At 39.9% G+C, this 13651-nt stretch overlaps 1 protein-coding gene across 1 annotated transcript in view; it reads left to right on the top strand.

Moving 5' to 3' along the window:
• The window catches only part of LOC121303530 (kinesin-like protein KIF14), a 34841-nt gene that overhangs the window by 13932 nt on the left and 7258 nt on the right, over window positions 1-13651 (top strand). The window contains exons 9-18 of the mRNA XM_041234284.1: window positions 5-123; window positions 1326-1498; window positions 1596-1743; window positions 1898-1961; window positions 2985-3169; window positions 4218-4320; window positions 4843-5003; window positions 6048-6195; window positions 8086-8196; window positions 8601-8742. Coding sequence (XP_041090218.1) covers window positions 5-123; window positions 1326-1498; window positions 1596-1743; window positions 1898-1961; window positions 2985-3169; window positions 4218-4320; window positions 4843-5003; window positions 6048-6195; window positions 8086-8196; window positions 8601-8742 — 1354 coding nt within the window. The remainder of the gene's footprint in view (window positions 1-4; window positions 124-1325; window positions 1499-1595; window positions 1744-1897; window positions 1962-2984; window positions 3170-4217; window positions 4321-4842; window positions 5004-6047; window positions 6196-8085; window positions 8197-8600; window positions 8743-13651) is intronic.

Genomic DNA, 13651 nt, shown 5'->3' with positions numbered 1-13651 from the left:
TCAGGAAGGAGCCAATATAAACAGATCCTTGATGACTCTTGGCAGGGTGATTAGTGCTCTTTCTGAAGCATCGCAGTCCAAGAAGAAGCACTTCATTCCATACAGGGACTCTTTGCTAACCTGGTGAGACCAATCTCTTCCCCTTCTCAAACTATACAATAAACGAATAGTGTTTAGAAAGTACAAGAGCGCTTACCATTGTACTGTCTACTAATGTGCTAATGACATGCACATACATAGATTGTTAAATATACCTAATGGTGTCAGTGTATCAGGTCCCAATTCCCATTTAATTTTAATCGATTCCCACACATTGATCAAAATTGCAATTTGCAGTATTCTGTTGAAATGAGCTTCTCACATTCATTAGTGTAACCATGGCTAAAACGTGGGGGTAGGTTGGAATAAGAATTTATAAAGTTTGAGTTCAGCACGACCAGGTAAAGGACCGTTGACGTTTCTACCGCAGGACTAGGCTGTATTACCTTGTTTTGCTGGTGTTCTGCCCTTTCACAGTAAAATCAGAATTTCCCAAATACTATTGCTTATTTCAAAATTATTAAAAAAGGGCCAGTATTTCTTGATGAGCATGCAGAATGCCTAAATGATTCAGCCTTACTGCAGTATTGTTTTTAGAAGTATTTACATTCATTAAACAATTGTGTGTTTTTTGTTTTGTTTTTTTTACTTGCAACCTTTTACAAATATGGAGCTTATTTAAGGTGGACCTGTGATTTGGAACGTGGCTTCATTAACTTTAGCACTGCTGTGAAAAATGAAGATTTGTAGGAAACTTTTTTTAAATACATAGGACTGTACCTCATGCTTTAATTACTAGAAGTCATTTAATCCAACCTGTTTTTAAATTTGAATGTGCAGTTATTATCCTAATATCCGCTAATATTTTTCAAACCTGACACACAAAGAAAAGATGCACTTAGATTGTGAATAACTACTAAACACAGGAATGAAACCCCTCTTCTAGTTGTGCTTATGCTCAAATTAGTTACATTGAAGTCACCGCTAGTAAATTTAATTGATGTCAAATGAAAGCAGTTGAACAATCGCAAAAATATAAATTCCAATTCCTTCACACTGTTGCATGGTTTGATCGGAACAAGGAAGTCCGAGTGCTCTGCGGATAAACTCAAAACAAGTTTAAAGGCAGATGGAGAGAAATAACTTTACTGGACCAACAGAACCAAGAACTACTCTGTATGATTGCAAATATCATAAGGACAAGGAAAATGGCGAATTCCTTTTGAAGCGATTTTTTTCTTTTTATGTATCACTAATGTTTGTATTTGTTTTATTTTGTTACACAGGCTTTTAAAGGAAAGTCTTGGGGGAAATTCCAAGACTGCAATGCTGGCGACGGTGAGCCCAGCAGCAGTGAACATGGAGGAAACCCTGAGCACTCTGCGCTATGCGAAACAAGCACGCAGCATCATTAACGTGGCCAAAGTCAATGAAGACTCCAATGCGAGGATTATTCGAGGTAAAGCCTTCAGGGTGTGAGGGGTGTAAAATGAAATAGGAAAATATGAATCTTAAACGTTTAATGTTTAATTTTTGTACACCCCTACCCCCACCAGAGCTAAAAGCAGAAATTGAGAAGCTCCGAGCATTCCAGCGATGTAGCCAAGGAACAGATTTGATGAAGTCTGACTCGAGCCTTCACGAGATACTGTCGCTAAAGCAAAAGCTTCTGGAGCAGGAGAAGAAACTGACAGAGGCACAGCAGTACGTAGTGTGCCTAAACTAATTTATCAGCTCCTTGTTTGAACACCACCTCCAGGTTTTAAATTGAGCTTCTCCAAATAGCTTATGTCATTGCTTAAGCCCTTGTTGAAACAGAGTAATTTGAAATAATTTTGAAGGAACCGTTTCTTCGTAGGGAATGGAAAGAAAATCTTGCCAGGGCTGAGCAGTGTAAACTTGAGGAAGCCAGAGAACTTCAGGTTAGTGACATTGTTTTAATCCCAGATTTTCTCTCCAGTTTATGTCCAATTACATTCCCTAAATTCACCAATTCCCTACAACAGCTCAGGAGAATTGAAGGCCAGTGGGAATCCTCCAATCTCACTATCCAGCCAACTGCCTCTTGCACCTAGAAACTCTTGCAGGTGTTGGCTGGCCAGTAGCGCTCGCTGCAGCACAATGAGAAGAGATTCACAGAAACCTGAGGGAGCGCCAGATCCAGTGTAGCGTTCCTCTGGAATCCCTTCACACAACCAGGACGCCAACCAGTGCTCCTCTCCACACAGCCAAGTGGTAGAAACTTGGCATGGTGGTAACATTCTTGATATATGATCCTATGGACTTTCAAGAGCGCCTCAGCATGGCAACCATCTGGAATTGGCTGGATAGGGCACTTCACAGAGGTCACCAAATGAGCGCCTCCAGTCTCCAGTGTTTCATCGACCTAGCCCACGACACCTCGGGAAATCTCGACAGTGATGGGGGTCCCAGCACCATCCCCTCCATCCCCTACCCAAATCCATCTTATTTTACTTGGGTCCCCACACCACGCCTCTCCATCCTCCACCCAACCCAACTCATTCTACTTGCCTTTGCCATCCATTTCTTTTCATTGATGTTAACCTCCTACATCACTTCTCTCTTGAGAGTTTTTGTTCTAATGAGATGTTTAAGGCCTTGCTGTAAATAATAATAATCATCTTTCTTTTTATAAAGTGCCTTTCATAAATATCGCAAAGCACTTAACAAAAGTGAAAACAGAAAAAAAATAAATACAACATACAAATTATATTAAAACAATTTGAATTAAAAATGCAATGACCGTAAGTGTCATAAGAATGCCAATTTAAACAAATGAGTTTTGAGGTGGAATTTAAAAATAGACAGAGACTGAGAATCACGGATCTCAGAAGGAAGTGTGCTCCTCAGCTTAGGAGCATAGGAGGAAAAAGCCTGGTTACCCACTGGTCTTGATGTAAGCAGGCTTTCTTTCTATGTTGCAGAAGGCGGGCGTCTCTTTCAAAGTGGACAACAGGCTTCCCAATCTGGTGAGTCTGAATGAGGACCCCCAGCTCTCTGAGATGCTGCTATACATCATTAAAGAAGGGCAGACTAAAGTTGGGAGACACATGGTTGACTCGAAGTACGACATCCAGCTGACCGGAGCGCTCATTGCAGACAGCCACTGGTAAATCCTGCAGCCCCAGGCCCCCTTTCACACTTCGGGTTGTTCATGGAATTCATGTGTACTTTCAAACAAACCATCCAGCAAACTTGGTCTCCTTCAGTGTTTGTTCTAAACAGGGAGCGGTCTGAGATTGTTTGTTTGGGCATGCAAACTGAGTTAGGCTTGTTTATTCCAACGTGAAAGCAAAATCAGTTCAGAAAACAATAGAAACAAACAAGTGGCCTGAGTTTTGCATTGAAGTGTAATGGGGAATTGCTGTATTTAAGTGCTTTTTTTCATTGTTTTAGAAGCATGTTCATTTTTATTATTTTTTACTACTTGCAGTACATCTTTATCTGTAAACCAATGGTCTGCTGGGGGGGGGGGGGGGGGGATTTGGAGAATGAAGAGGCTTTGGAGCCATCCCTTGTCATGTGTGTTGAGGGGCAGGATTTGGGGAATGAGAAGAGGTCTTTGGAGCCATCCCTTTGTGTGTGTTTTGGCAGGTGGGGTTTTGGGAATGAAGAGGTCTTCCATCTCTTCTTGGCACACTATTTGCACCTCCAAAAGGGATCCAATTTCAATGAACAGAATCTAATTGTTTTTTGATGTTCTTTTTGTTTTGGTTGTTGTTACTTCCTGGTAGGCCATACATTTATAAATGTCAAGTCAAAGGATGAGCCAGTTGCCCTTGTGTGTACCTTAAGCGTAATAATGTGGGGTTGTGTTGTACAGGAGAACAGAAATGGACAGTATTCAAAGTGGTGTTCTAACTGGAGCATTATATTCTGTTTTGTAGTTTATTCTTGAATGAATAAACCAAATGTAGTTTGCTCTACAAAAAAATAAGCCACTCATTATCGGAACAGAACAGCAGTAATATGGGAGCATGTTGCATAAAGAAACAACATGCTAAAGGTGGTGGGGCGGGGGGGGGGGGGGTCGGGTCGGTGATTAGTAAATAGATTACTATTGCACGTCAGATACTGCTATAAGTTGCCCTTTGCATCTGCCAGGAGATTGGTTTTGAACTTTGTGAGCTTCATGTTGGAACTGTTTAACTTCACAGTCTGATCACAAACGAGCAAGGAACTGTCACATTAACCCCAGTTGCAGATGCCGAGACTTATGTAAATGGAGGTCTTTTGTCGGAGCCCGTCACTTTGCATCATGTAAGTGTGATTTTAATATCCTTTTTAATGCCATGTCAGTGACTGTGGCAGTGCAGATGAAAAGCTATGCATATAAATGTGTATTTGTTTATTGTGATTTATGTATTATGACGCTGAATGTTTTTGTATTGTTTGGCAGGACGAGTGAGGTGCTGTCTGACCATTATTTGTTGTTGTTTCACCATACCTTGTGGGAATGTGTGAACGTCAGCTAGTAATTGTTGAATTCGCTGGCAGTCACGCATAATTATTAAAGCCGTGCAGACTATGGCTGAGGGGTAATAAGATAATTAACAGCTAGTTAACATCTTGGCCATAATATAACTGACTGGACGTCAAACCCCTGTCCTTTTGATTCTCAGCGAATATAAAGTATTCTGGGTGGCATATGGATTTAGTTCAGTTGAACGTGAAAGACGCTTGTCCTACTGTATTAGTACTCGTTATGCAGTAGTAAAGTGTTTTTTGTGCATTGAACTCGTGGATGCATGGTTAAACTCTTCCCTCTTATATTTAATCCAGGGAGACAGAGTGATTCTTGGTGGAGAGCATTATTTCCGTTTCAACCACCCGGTGGAAGTTCAGAATGGCCACAGAGCTTCTGAGGGGCCAGTCGCTTGTAAAGAGATGCTGCAGGACTTTGAATTTGCTAAGAATGAGCTGGTTGAATCCCAGAAGCAAAGGTAGGATGATTAGAATTAGGGAAGCAATCTATTGCATCTTTGTAGCAGCGCAAGATCTGTGCTGGCTATCTGACGATCACGATCCTGCAGGGGAAGTCGGTAGCCCCATAGGATCCGCCTGTCAAACACTGCAGTGACATGGAGAGGTTGGGTGAGCGTTTGTGGTCTCTCCTCCTCTGAGTGGTCAGAAGGTGGGCCTGGGGGGGTCGCTAGTCCTATAAAAATAACCAATTGCTAGTTCCCTGGTCTTACCCTTTTAGGAATGGACCGCTGGAGCTGTGTTGACAAACAAAGAAACCCTGGATTTAAATCCATAGTAGAATGCCAGTGTCTGGAGATGGAAAAGGGGCAAGAGTGGTTGAGGAACACAGCCGTTTCTAGATAAATGGGATTGATTATTATGTACCCGAGTGGGATGTGTAGAAGTACCTGGGGAGGTCTGGGCAACCCCGAGTTATAGTGAGGGAACAGCAACGCACAAATAATACCAGAGCCGCATTGAGTAACGGCAGCTACGGAACACTGCCAGAAGCAGCACCTTTTTATTTGTAGGTTTATTGCTGTGTTTTATTTTCTCTTTTTTGCTTTTGGTTATGGAATATAGTTTTCAGCACTTGCATGTGCACTTGAATTGTTCTATCTGTGTTGGTAACCCTGTGGTCCGAATTACTGCTGTCGGTATTCAGGCCATGGACAAGAGCGTCCTCTGCGGGCAAAAATAAATCTGTGCACCCCAGTGGTGTTTCAAAAGACAATTTGTGTCGGTGAATTCCCCACAACTCTTTCACACACGTACACAAGTGTTCAAATCTTTATTTTAGTAATTCCAGATTATACTGCGTTTTACTAAGCAGATGCAGCGCTTGAGATAAAAGTAATTCCTACAATGTACTTTATGAACAAATTACTCAGTGCTGTGTTATTCAGCCATCCTCATTTGTGGAATAACTACAGTACTCCCATGTTCATGAAGTGCCCTCTTTGTTCCCTTAATACGAATCAAAGGGTCTTAATGAGAGTCTTTAATTTCTGCCCTTTTTTTAGGATTGAAGCAGAAATTGAAGAGGCGAGAGTGCAGGCCCAGCAGGAAATGATGCAGGAGCTGCAGACTGCAAGAGAGCTGGCGCAGAAAGAACTGTCAGCACAGCGCTGCTTCTACGAAGAGCGGATCCGGGAGCTGCAGAAAGACATGGTCAGTGTTGTACAAAAACACCAGGGATAAGGCTGCCACGTTAATTTTGTAAACTAGACAACAATTTAAACACTGGGCAGGGCCTTTTCAGCAATTCAGTACTGGTTTATTAAATACAGCAGAGTCCACATGTCAAACTTGCATTACTCACATTTGTGGAGAACTATCCAAATCTTGTTTGCCCCGGCCCAAAGTCTCACAGTCTTTTTCTATGGGATAACTAGAATTTCTGGATAGCTCGAAGGAAAGTGTCATCCGCCAGTACGGATTTCTTATACTAACTCAAGTTTCAGGTTTATACGTCACTTCAACATAACTGCTGTGCGTGAGGTGAGTTGTTTGTGGTAAAGTGAAGCCTTGCTGTAATTTATTGACCCCAGGAGAGTTGCATATAGGGCATGTACAAGTGGAAGATCCTGTATGTAAAGCCCTGGACACACTGCCTGATGCCATCAATGGCGACACAATTTTTCACTCGCATCGGGCAATGTGTTCTACTTTGCGATTTTTACAGGATCGGCCAATTGATCACAAAGTTTAATATTTTGCGATTCATTTGCATCAGGCAGTGTGTTGTACTCACTCGTAAGTGTCGAGTCAGAAACCAGTGAGTTCACCATGTTCAGTCACATGACAGACAGGCATGCGTGTAATCTCTCTCGCTATTAAAAAAAATTAATAAAAAAATATATATACACACACACACACAAGGTGGTTTGTCTAAAATGTCCGTGCTGATACCTTTTTGAAAGAAAGCTCCGACAGCCCTGTAAGCATTATACTTTTTAACTAGTACAGGAAATATTTACAGAATACAGTACTTGAACTGGTGCTATAACCATGATTCATTTATTAATAGCATTTTTTAAATAAATTGTACAAAATGGCGTTATTTACAATGAAGAGAACATAACTGTACATGGTTTTTATTATAAGCATTTGGGTGACTATGTTCCCTACATTAAAAATGTACATGATTAGGCAACATTTATTTAAAACACTATTAATAACCCTGAGCAAGTCACTTAACCTCCTTGTGCTCCGTTTTTATGGGTGGGTATTAATAACACCAAAACATCTTTTAATAGTTTTGTAGGAATAGGATCAAGAGAGCATGTAATAGCTCTCATATGTTGAACTAGCTCTGTCGGTTCCTGTAAGGTAATCAAAGGAAAAGCCCTCGTAGTAATAATAGGTGTAGTTGGTAAAATTGTGCTGGTTAATAGAAGGGGTCTGTGGAGTCTCATTTCAGATGTCTAGTATTTTATTTTTAAAGTCATTTGCAGCTGTGAGATGAGCCAATGTCAAGGGTAGGACTATTAGGAGAGGGATTAATTAGTTAATGTACCGAGGATAGCAAAAATAAATCCTAGGATTATTTTGATCAGTTTAAATTAAATTTGAATAATCTGATGATCTAGCCAACGCCAGAGCCTGCCTATATCTTGTCAGGCCGTAGTTTCACGACTCGTTTGAGGGTCGGCACCCCAAAACTCACAGTAACGGGTAGGGTAAGAAGTGGAATCTGGTTATGAGTATGCATTTGGCAGGAAGTCCAGTCAAGTGCATTGTGGACTTTGTAGTTTTTAAGAGGCGCTTGCATGCAGTGCTGGAATGCAAGTATTTCTACGAGACCTAGGAACAAAGCTAGGTCATTTTAATAGTGAACCAGATTGCCATTGAGTCGGTATCAGTGCAGTCTGTGCCGCTTTATTAGGACACCTCGGGAGAAGGACAAATATCATGAATAAGCGGCTGTCCCAGTTGAACAAGAGGCAGCTGAGTCGACTTTAGTCGCACTTTTGATTCTGTGTAGTGCTGCTTTAGCTTATTTTTTTCCCCTGTTCGTCTTCAGTGTATCTACTTATATGTTGCTTTGCTTGTTTTCAGGAAGATGAGCTCAATATGAAGCAGGAGCTTCTCCGCAAGGAGATGGAACATAAGAGTCACAAACGCCTAGGGAAGCTGCTTCTGACTGGTCCACCCGAGCCATCCACACAGGTGCCTGTGTGCAAACTAACAGTGTGGAATTGGATCTAAAGATGAATTTAACGCAATTTCATAGGCATGACATTTCTGTTCCATGAATGTGGCCATGGTCATACCAGTGTCGTTCTATGTGAATATGCCTTTTTATGTCGGATGTCTGCAAAGTAACACTTACTGTATTTCGGGGGCTGATTTATTTCTTTTTCTAGCCTGACAATTTTGATAATCTGCTCTTCAGATATGCTGTATTAAACTTGGATGTATGGACCCCACCCCTGCCCCACCCCCGCCTTTATTTTTGAGTCAGTGGACCTCCCATCTCCTCTAACATGAGAGAGAAAAGAAGGGGGGTCTCCTTAGATTGCACTGCAGTTTGCCTGAAGAGCTTCATTGAACTAGCACCATTCTCCTCGCAGGAGCTGGAGGAGAGCCAGCTGAGGCACCGCAGGTTCATGGAGGCTTTGCAGCTGGAGAAGGAGAAGCTGGCTCGGGAGATGGCCCAGGTGCAGCAAGCCCGGCTCAGCAGGGAGGAGGAGAAGAAGAGTGCTGCCAGACAGGGTACAGTACTGTAAACATTCATGCAAATTTAAAGAATTCAAAACTAAGGTTCCGTGCTGGAGTAGTAAAATATTATTTCACTAAATGAAGAGTCCAGCCTTCCGAAGAGACCTTGGTTTATTTATATCACACATTCTGTTACCCCGTCCTTGCAATCGCGTACAGTACTTAAGCCACAGATAGCTGTGTACAACCAGGCCTTTTGGGAGAAATTTGGGGTGCATCATGTTGGCTGGGGGCCCCACTACCTCCCATGCTCCTGTCCTAGTTTTAGATTTAAATGGGTAAGACAGACGGCCACAAAAGCTCAAAGCGTCCACACTGAAGTTCGGTTTCATTTGGGATTCATGCGTAGAAACACTATTAAAATAGTCTGGTTACAGTTCCTAGCAGCGAAAGGACTGTGGGACTTCAATGTGACATTACCCTACCATGCACTGGATTTTATGTTTGCAACCCGGCAAATGTAGAGCATATGCCCATGGAAGATATAGCACTTCTTGGCATGAACTTTATGGCTTTGTTTCTTAACACAAAGTACAATTTATCATGATGTGTGTGTGTGTGTTTTTTTTAACTCCTGAAGTTCTACTTGACTGATTTTCATCACTCCAGATATGTGTGCCTTGATCACATAGCTCCATGATCCACCATTTTACAAGAAGCTTGAGAAATTGTATATGGTACAGCAGTATTGATAGTAGTTTTTAACTCCCTTCAGGAGTCTGTCCTGAGTACTGTATTTGTAATGTCCATGCGCCAGAACACATCAAAGCATTTTGGAGAAAAATGTAGTTTGGTATTACAGCACCCACACTTCTAACAAACCACACTACCTGATGTGATCAGTGGATTTAGTTGGACAGGACTCGGTTTCATGGATGTCTAAGTTCTGAAAACACCAGTTTTTATGTGGTGATCTTTTTATTTCTGTGCCAGTCAGACTTTAGATTGCACAGTTACTGGTTCATCTGGAAACACGGGTACTTGAGATGAAAAGGTTGAAAGCCACTGTTTTGCCACTAAATTGGGGGTAAAATAGTTGAGCACTCTAAATTTTAAAATTTAAAGACATTTTTCTTACTTGGTTTGTATTCCTAAAGTTCTCTCCATTGCTGTGTGTGACAATGCAATGCAAAATAAATGTTTTTGCTTTAGAATGCTGTATTTTTTATTATTTGTTCCATAAAGATTTATTTGAAGTTTTTTAAATCCAGTTAATGGTGATTTATTGTACAGACAGTTTTGTGAACAAAACACTGCTGAAAAATCATTTGATAGATGTGACTCCTATTAAATTAATTTATGTTTTTTTTTTATTTTGGGGGGGGGGCGGGGGGCTGTTGCTTTCTTTTGTTGTCTAGAAATATTGTGCCGGGCAGCTATGAGACTTCCTTTGCAAAATCGAAATCATTTTGAGAAGTCTATGTTGTCAAACGTTTGTATTTACTTTTCAGTTTATCTGATTTTGTATTTTAAAATTGTTTAAGAGACCTGATCATGTTTGCACTTGAATCACGCTAGCTTTTTAAACAATGTGTTTATTAGGCTTCTCTGGATAGTATTGACTTTAAGATTGTAGAAGGGTTTGGGAGATGTATTGGATTCTCCCTGTAACTTTTTTTATTTTTTAATTTTATTCTTTTAATTTTAAACATTGCACATTCCTATGAAAGTTATGTTTGAAATAATTTGTCATGACATAAAAATTACCAACACCCAATACCTGTTTCTAAAGAGGATGAGCAGGATTTTTAGGTTTATTTTATGTAAGCCAAGGGAAAACGAAGGTGATTCTAAGTTACAAGTTAATATGTACAGCTGACCATGTCACTTGGGTGGGAAAGCTGAGTGTTGCCCAGAGTACAGAAATGACTCTTTTTGTATTATACAGGGTATCTGTACATATTGATTTCTTATAAACCATGCTTCATTTAAATAAAAATAAAAAAAAAAAACAATAGAATACAGAATTTGGCCCTGCCCTGCAAATAGGGCAAAACTGTGTTTTTTGGCTGTTTTCAGATGAAGTGAAAAAATGAATGCCCAAAGAGAAATGCTTGGCATGCTAAGTGTGAATCTGAATCTCATTAGAGAGACGTGTGTTGTGTGTTTTTTTTTTTGTTTTGTTTTTTTTTTTTTTTTAAATAAACACTTTTCCAAATCCCTTCACCACCATGGCAGCCTCGGTCAGGAGCATTCTGTTACTTGTTACACACACTTTGCAACAAAGGATTGTTTCGTTGTACTGTTTGTTGTGTTTTCGGAAGCATACTGTTGTAACTATAAATGTTAATGTTATAGAGCTCATAAGCAGGGCATTGCTGCAGCAAGGTTCTTTCAGTTGTATAGAAGCAGGCCTTTACAGACCAACTCCATTGTGGTCATCCGCCTCAAGCAAAAGTTTTTTTAAATAACATTGCAGTTTTGCCTTTTGGCAGCGCAGTCATACAAAATAAAACTAACCACAAGGGCAACACTGAAAGCGTGGATTGTAAAAAAAAAAAAAAAAAAAAAAAAAAAAACTTCCTTGCATTGCATCATAATGCTCTGAAATGTATTTGTCAAAAAAAAAAAAAATTCAGTTTTCCAAAAGTAGCATTTTAGGTGTTTCGCCCTATTAGCTTTAATCTTTACAATTTATCAGTTGGTAGTCTACTGTACACAAGACTACACTTAAGGCAAAATGAGATGTACTGAAATGTTCTGAGTGGCTTCATGGTTTATGAAGTGTCGGATTTAACACTGAATAAACCACAGCACAGAATTTTCACATGAACCACAAGATGGCACTGTATCAAAAGGAATCTCTTTCATAGCAAATAAATCTTCTCTGGTTTGTCCTTCATAAATTCAGTTTTGTTCCAGTTTATTCTGTTTTTATTCTATGTCCAAGCCAGAGATGTGCAGTGGATGAAATGACTGATTAGGCATTACTGTCAGGCCACATTATTGGAAACACATGAAATTATTTAAAATGAATACAGTATAAACTGGTATTGAATGCAAGTACCAATTTGACAGCCTGTTGCATGTGTTGTTTCACTACCTCGAAGTCTGGTGCGTTTTGTGGAATTGTGGATAAAATATCTTGTATTCTGTAATGATCTGCCGACTGGGAAAGCACAAGGTTTCATTTATGGGCTTAACAGTGAGTGGATGTTTCATTTCTGCCTGCAATCCATTGAGTTCAGATGCCATGGCAGAAGTCCCATTTGAAGTCTGTGCCCCCAGCTTCTGAACACAGTTGTAATTTTCTAATTTCTTTTAACACATACTTGGATAACTCCACTGCTGTTCTGTCACCGCTGACATCATCAAAGCCTAGGAAAGCCTCTTCGACTTGATTGTTTAACACATACCTCAAAATGACAGGCGTCAGAGCTAAGTTTGAAGTGTCTGACTCATCGACTTCTATAGCAATAAGCAAAAATGTTTCAGTCTCGATATCCATTCCGACTTCCCTTTTGATTTATTGCAATGTTTAAAAACATAATGCAATGTTTTATGTAACGATTGGTACTTGTATTCAAAAGCACAGTGATGTTGAGATTATGAGCGTACAAAGTCTGTACAAATATGATTGACAGAGACTCCAGAGGTAAAGCAGTTTCGCTGTGCTTTTTTATCAACTGGATTTGCTGTGTCTGCTTGGCTTTCTGCCAAAAACTACGTCTCGAACAGATAGAACAAACGGAACCACACGCAGTCACGGCCTCTGCTTTTTCGTCCCTAAAGGCCTGGTCACTCTGGCAACTTTTGTGGATGGGAACAAGAGGAACACATTTTGTTGCCATGCAGTTTGAGATGGTCACATGAGAGACCGTATGCACAATCATAATGCACGTATTTGTCACGAGACGTAAACATGCTGTGTAGGAAGACTATGATATAAAAATGTACTAATTGCATTAACAAACCTGTAGGTCCTTCTTCGTTAAATAAAGGTGTACATTAGTAGAAATATTTAGTTAGTAGGTCTACATATTTACTATGACAAACATAATAAATCAGTATTCATTCTCCTCAACAGTGTTTTCAATACTGACTTTCGAGAGCAAAAAGGCAGACCTCAGATTTGATTTATTTTTCAGTTTGTTTACTGTTTAAAATTAAATGTTATGGCAGGGCAAATTTTTAAAATAACATTTTTAAAAATACGCTACATGTGTGTTTTTTAGTATTGGAAGAAATTTATTCATTGCTTAACTCTATTGTAATCGTAGACATTAACAATCGCTTATCTGCATAAACACTTGCATATCTATATACTACTTAATTGGATGAAATGCAGGAATCAGAGTATCATAATAGCTGTCTAACTATGGTCTATCCTTATCCTTTGACACGACTATCGCTTTTTGTTGGCTGTATTGAGTGTTGCCTGAAAAATAGAACCTGGCCATAAGTAGTGGTGGGCAGTTACATTTTTTTAAATGTTGCCAAAGCACAATGCTGCCATAGATTTATTCTGATTTGCAACAATTTCGGTCCCCACCAGAATGGAAAAACATAACAATAGTCACAAGACATTAGATTTTGAATTTTAATTTTTAAAATGCAACACATTACAATTAAATATTACTTAAGCGCTACATTTCTCTCTCTCTCTCTGTCACCTTGACAAGAAAAAAAAAACTTAGCATGGCAAAACTCTGTTTTGTGGTTTGAAATGATCTCACTCATTTTTTTGTTATTGTCTTTACAGTAAGGTGTCTAATATACTTAGATTTACTGCAAGATATGATATGGTAACTTGACTCCTGTGCGTCACGCAATTCGTTCATTAGGTGAATCAAAAGAACAGATTCAGACGACACTCCCGTGATTCGCTATAACGAGTTGTTCACAAACTGCACGTCACTAGTCCTAGGTGGGAGACATGTTGACGGGATTGTCCAATGAGGCA

The sequence above is a fragment of the Polyodon spathula genome, chromosome 33 (assembly GCF_017654505.1).
Source record: "Polyodon spathula isolate WHYD16114869_AA chromosome 33, ASM1765450v1, whole genome shotgun sequence".
NCBI classification, from domain to species: domain Eukaryota; kingdom Metazoa; phylum Chordata; class Actinopteri; order Acipenseriformes; family Polyodontidae; genus Polyodon; species Polyodon spathula.
Note: the sequence above shows the minus strand (reverse complement) of the source record. Positions and strands in the feature narration are given on the sequence as shown.